General features: G+C 45.2%; 1 protein-coding gene across 2 annotated transcripts in view; it reads right to left on the reverse strand.

Annotated features, from left to right (window-relative positions):
* XDH (xanthine dehydrogenase) overlaps positions 1-6,512 on the reverse strand; it is a 63,073-nt gene that overhangs the window by 53,463 nt on the left and 3,098 nt on the right. For both annotated transcript variants that reach the window (XM_007470884.1, XM_007470883.1), the window contains exon 2: positions 2,235-2,292. In XM_007470884.1, coding sequence (XP_007470946.1) covers positions 2,235-2,292 — 58 coding nt within the window. The remainder of the gene's footprint in view (positions 1-2,234; positions 2,293-6,512) is intronic.

Below are 6,512 nucleotides of genomic sequence, written 5' to 3' on the forward strand. Positions count from 1 at the left end.
CTCAGGCCCACAGGCCTCCAGACCATCTATCTTCCTACTGAAGATGGAAGGAGCTGAGGCTATTATCCCTGGTCACTTCCCTAATTTCAAGATAAAATTAGTAACTAACAACGATAAAGCATCTTCTACTTGGAAAGCAGCTATACCCATGGACCCGTTTGATCTTCACAATAATGTGGTTAGCAGGTAGGGCAGGAACTGCTGAAAGAAAGAAAGAGAGAAAGAGAGAGAGAGGGAGGGAGGGAGGGAGGGAGGGAGGAAGACAGAGAGAGAGAAAGAGAGAGAGAGGGAAAGATGAAAGAGAGAAAGAGAAGGAAAGGAAGGAAGGAACGAACGAACAAACGAATGAATGAGGGAACGAAGGAAGGAACGAAGGGAGGAAGACCAAGACCCAAGAGGTAATGTGCGCCCTGCAAGGTGACAGCCACTTGTGTTACCTTGAGTGTTAGGGAACAAACACGGTCATCTGACTCCTCCCCCACCATGCTGCTGCTTCTTTTAAAGCACAGCTGGGGAGGGATCTCTAGATCTCGAGTTATTCTCTTCACTAGTCTAGACATATGAGATCAGCAGTTTAGACCACTCTAGGGGCACATGAGGACGAATGGAAGCAGCCCAAAGTAGTCTAGAGGTCTTCTGCTAGCCTGGGCATCCTTCTGGAAGCCAGGGTAGAAGTCAAGGCTAGGGTCTTCTCTCTTGCCTGGAACTCCCACAAATCAACTCTCAACACAGGCAGCAGCAAGCCATGAGGACTTCACATTTACATGCCAACTTTCAGGTTTGGATTTCATTTGAGATTTGGCCTTTAAACCAGCCAACTGCTATGATCAGGAATTTCGGAGGCTGTCAGGTCTTCAAAACTGTACTAGAAATCTAAAATTGACGTCAACAATCTCTAAGAGTGAGCCTCTCGTTCCAGACCACCCAGGTAGATGGGCTGGAAATGGAGTCCCATGCAGTCCCCTGATCCCATTGAGTGAATCCAGGTCTACAAAAAAATGCCATCAGGTCCATGTGCTGTGAACATCCAGACCTGCCCCCGCCAGGTCAAAAATCCAGGACAAAGTACACTAGAGCCAGCCACTATCTGATAGGAGGTGAAAGAACCAGAGGCAAGGCCATGGATTCCAGGCTGGCTTCTGAGGGTGCTGAAACGATCCTTTGTTGTTTCAAAGTATGTCACTGCAAGGAGCCACCAGACGTCCCTGCCTCTGGGAGCCACAAGGGTTTATAGACAGAGGTCAGGATGAGTATCATTCTACAGCAGACCCCTAGAGAGTTTCCAGTGTGGGTGGGAAGTTCAGAGCATGGCTCCTGGCTTCAGTCCAGGTCTGCCAGCATTTGCCCAGAACACATGAGGGGGAGGTGTGTCCCTTAACACATCCAGCCTCACTTCCTCCTCTGTTAAAGGGATCGCTGTGAATCAGTGAGATAGCCTACATAAATCACCTTGAACTCCACCCATATGTAGTCAGTGCCCATTAATGTTAGCTCCTACTCTAGCTTTACTGCTGGTTTTGTTCCAGGGCCTCAGAATACTTTCCTACTAGGAAAGAACAAAAGGGATGGGGGATCTTACAGAAGCCCTCCCCACTCTGGGAGCAGAGCAGCACCCCAACCCTGCTCAGGAGTCCCCCACTCCATGCTTCCCACTGCCTGCCATTCCCACAGTGGATGGTGCCTCTACACGATTCCCACCTCAGGCATCCTTTTCCCAAAAAAATACCCCTTCCCCTGACTTTCTCTCCACCTTCGCAGAGCTAGAAACCCTGCCTGGGAAGCCCATTTATGTATTAACAAAGGTCTGCTGAGGCAGGCTCTGCTCCTCCTGGGGGTGGGGGGAGGGGAATGACCATGAAGCTTGCCGGAGCTAAGGAGGGTCTTTTGGAGCTGCTTGTTTTACAGGCCCAGGGTAAAACCTTGGCATTACTAGAACTTTAAATGCGGGAGCATCAAATGCTTGAAGAGCATTTGATGCTTCAAGAGCATCAAGAACCATATTCTTACTCGGCAGCTGAGAATTTCAGACCCACCAGGCTCAAATGACTTCCCAGGGTCACACAGCTGCCAAGTGGCAGATTTGCAACTAAGACAAGGGGTCCAGAGCCCTAACCCAGGGCTCTTTCCTCTGCACTTCACGGCCTCCAGACCAGTCACTAGCAAATGGCATAAGGCCCAGAGAACGAGTCCCCAAGTGCCCCCTCTCCCTCACCCCTGCTCCAAAGTCAGGATACATTTTCTTCTCAGGTAGGCCAAAAGGGTTGTTTCTGGATCTGCATTTTTCTCCACCACCTATAAAAGCAAACATCAAAGAAAACTATATCAGAGGTATACTTAGTCATCGTCTCACCCAAGAATTTGTACAGTTAATGGAGATGTGCTACATATATCATGAAAACGAAGGTGTTTTTCTTAATTCTATAAGATGAGCATATTAGCTGCAAGCCAAATCGTGTACCTGCGGACACGCTGCAATTGTAAAATTCTGCATTAGTGCTCAGCTCTGGACCCACCACAGAGCACTTAGGTACAGCGCCGGCCGTGCTGGGCTGACCAAGGCAAAGTTCCCTTCAAACTGAACAAGTCATTTCATTTCCAGCTGCTGGAGCACATTTATGAACGCCAGGGACAACTGGGAGCGGTGGCATGCAGACCTCTGGCTTTGCATCCTGGAGGGTGGACTCTCAGGCGGTGGATGGCCAGTCTGCCGGCCTGTGCTCATAACAGAGTGTGGTATGCGTTGGGTCATCACAGTCAACAGCACTAACACAGGTTAGAAATGGAGGAGAAATCTCAAACCAAAGGCCCACAAACAGAATGTTCAATAAGGCAGAAAGTTTGTCCATGAGGTGTGGTGCTAGTTTCAGATGCAAATCATCAGAGGAAATCTATGAAAACCTGTTTCACTTCTCCTCATGCACCATCAAGCCTAAAAGGGTCTGGGTGATTGGGGTGATTAAGGGGAGAGAATGTGTGATAAGAGTTTCTTTAGAGAGACCTGCACTATGAGTCTCACACCTTCCTAAAGTAGGAGGAGGAGGTATCTGCCTCACACCTCCGACTTCATGAGTGGCTTCTACAGCCCTACATGTAAAGCTCGCATGCTGCAGGACACATGGTGGTCTGGCTTAGCTAGAAGATAGAGAAAGTCTTACCAGACAAGCTGAGGAAGAACTGTAGTGTAAGGATTGATGTGCACTTCCAGAGTTTGGAAGAGCAAAGGATGTGAAATTGTTGTGCCACGGACCTAGCACAGGCCATACGTGAGAGAGAGAACTTGCTTGGAGGTGTTTAAATCATTCCTGGAAGACTGACTACAGGAGGTGATGGGACCTCCATCAGAGTCTGTGTGGAGTGGACCTCCCAAAACTGGAGGCTGAGGGAGAACAGCCAGACTGAGAAAACAGCCCCCCACACCATGTCATGAGACTTGCAATTGAAGGCTCCCAGCAGTGGGAAGCCATCCTACACCAGCACCTAATAAATAAGAACTTTCTCACTACCCTCTCCTCTCTGTCCTGAAATGAAACTGTGTTTGGCAACTTATAATTGCCCAGAGGATTTTTTGTTCACTAAGAGTAATCCAGAAGGCCATGAAACTACCAAAATTTACCCTTGAATAAAGTTTAAAGGAAAGCGGAAGATAAAATTAATTTTCTTTTATGATTACACCCCACAGGTACAGCTTGTTCAAATTTTCCTGGTTACAAATTTCACAAAAGGAGTTGTTTCTTTTCTCTTGGAAATTAAATCATTAATGCACAAAATAAAAATCTTTATTACCTTTCTCATAGATGGCAATAAGGTCCTCTTAGCTTACCAAGAGGCTCCTGCCTCCCTTTCCTCCTGCCCTGCTGCTCCCCTTTTATCACATCCCATCAGTTCTCTGCTCAGTGCCTTCAGTGACCTCCCACATATTCAAGGTAGCATCCAAGTTCCTAAGGCTGTCTTTCAAGACCCTTTCAATGTGTCCCCAGTCTTCATTTTCAGCCTGTCCCCCTCCTGCTTCCCTGCCAAGCTGGTCTTCATACTCCAGTGAAAATACAACTTAAACCTTCTAACTCCTGTGCCTTTGGCATTCCATTCCTCTTTCACCTGCATCTTGACTTATTAGAAGACCCCAAACACTTCCCTATTACCCCAGCCACAAGTGGTCCAACCTTCCTTGAATTCCTCAGAGAATGACCAGACCACTCTCATGGCATGGCTGCAGTGTTTGTCCCAGCAAACTCCACAGAACCCTCTCTCAAAAGGCTGCCCAAAGGAAATGTGTATTCTAAAAGAAAAACACTGTGGGGAAGTGAGATTAGGAAATGCTGGGTTAAACAGATTGCTCTGGTAAAACTCAAGCACCAAAACAAATAATAGCCATAATGGATTACAAACCATTAACTAGAATTGAAACTCATAAGTCCAAACCGATCATTAATAAATAAACAAACAAGTAGGAGAGAAAGGAAAGTTCTTCCTGACAGAAGAATACCAACTAGTGTCCATTTTGGGTGGCCATTTTGTAATTCAGCACAATAACTGATCTGGTCAAGAATTATCCATGGATGCTGCAACTAGCAGATGAAAGTTTGATAATAAAGGTATTTACATAGTCCCAAAGTATCTTCTCACAGATTATTCATTAATTATAAAGGGAAAAGAGTACTCTTACAGTGGAGATTGTAAGATTACTGGTGGACACCACCTTAACTGAGTGATCCAAGTTCACATCACAAATGATGGGGAAAACCGATAACATGTGCTTCCTGATATAATCCACCAAGAAAGACATGTCACTTCTCTGGTATCCTGCCCAAAATTCAGACTCTGAGTCTAATTAGAAGAAAGCACGACACAAGCTCAAAATGAGGGACATTTTAAAAAAGAATGGTCTGGGCTTCCCTGGTGGCGCAGTGGTTGAGAGTCCGCCTGCCGATGCAGGGGACATGGGTTCGTGCCCTGGTCCGGGAAGATCCCACATGCCGCGGAGCGGCTGGGCCCCTGAGCCATGGCCGCTAAGCCTGCGCGTCTGGAGCCTGTGCGCCGCAATGGGCGAGGCCACAACAGCGAGAGGCCCGTGTACCGCAAAAAATAAAAATAAAAATAAAAAAAAAATTTTTAAAAATAATGGCTTGTTCTCTTCAGAAACATCAATGTCACAAAAGACAAAGGAAAGCTAAGGAGCTGTTCCAGATTAAGGGAAACTAAAGAGATATGACAACTAAGTACAAGGCATGATCCTGGATCCTGGGATTGGGGGGTGAAAGCCATAAATGACTTTACTGGGAAACCTGGAATAACGCTCTGCATAAAGTTTATAGATTAGACTAGTATTATATTAACACTAGATTTCCTGATTTTTATAATTAGATTGTGGTTATGTAAGAATACACTTAGTTTAAGGGATAGAAAAGTATGATATCTGAAATTTATTTTTTATACTTACTTATTTATTCATTTATTCACTTGGTTGCATTGGGTCTTAGTTGTGGCATGCAGGCTCCAGAGCATGCAGGCTCAGTAGTTGCGGCAAGTGGGCTCTCTAGCTGTGGTGCACGGGCTCTAGAGTGTACAGACTTAGTTGCCCTGAGGCATGTGGGATCTTAGTTCCCTGACAAGGGATTGAACCTGCATCCCCTGCATTGGAAGGAGGATTCTTAAACACTGGATCACCAGGGAAGTCCCTGATATCTGAAATTTATCCTCAATGGTTCAGAAAGAAAATTTTATAGTTTATGTATTTATTCCAATGAATTATATGCATAAATATATATATAATTATGTATTCATATATCTATATATCTATTTATATGCATAGATCTATACACATGTATGTATACTTAAAGAGAGGATGTTAAAGCAAATGTGGCAAAATGTTAGGTGTTGAATTTGGGCAAAAGTCTATTTAATATTTCTTTGTATTCTTCTTGCAACTTCCTTGTAAATTTAAAATACCTTTAAAGTACAAAGTTTGAAAAATAAATTTCTTTAGTAGAGGGTTTCTCAGCGTTTTAATATTCATCCATTCATTCTGTCCACATTAATTGGGCACCTACTATGTGCCAACACTATACAAAGTAGTCTAGGAATATCTAAGAAGAGTATCTGGTGGGGATACTTTTCTTTGAAATACATTTTGGAATATGGTACCTTACCTAATCACAATCCACTTTGCCAACTAGTTCATAAACTCCTGAATGGTAAGTGCCTGGTCTTAGAGATTGTATTCCTCCAGTGCATATGTGTCCCATAGGCTCAGGCCTCAGAGGAGCTCGTAAATGTTGACGACATGGGTAGGTGGGTGGGTGAGTGAGTGACTGTTGTCTCATCACTGACTGCTGCTTCTCGTGGAGGTCACTCCTGGACACCTTCAACTGCACCCTACATGCCGAATCTCCCCAGATTCCTTCAGGGGCCACCATCTCCACTAACCAGAGAGTGACTGTTCAGAAAAACAAGAATCCTGTCCTCCAAGAGGACGGTCACTACGGTGATACCAAAATCCTGGGCAGCTCTTTCCC

The sequence above is a fragment of the Lipotes vexillifer genome, unplaced genomic scaffold (assembly GCF_000442215.2).
Source record: "Lipotes vexillifer unplaced genomic scaffold, Lipotes_vexillifer_v1.1 scaffold717, whole genome shotgun sequence".
Lineage (NCBI taxonomy): Eukaryota > Metazoa > Chordata > Mammalia > Artiodactyla > Lipotidae > Lipotes > Lipotes vexillifer.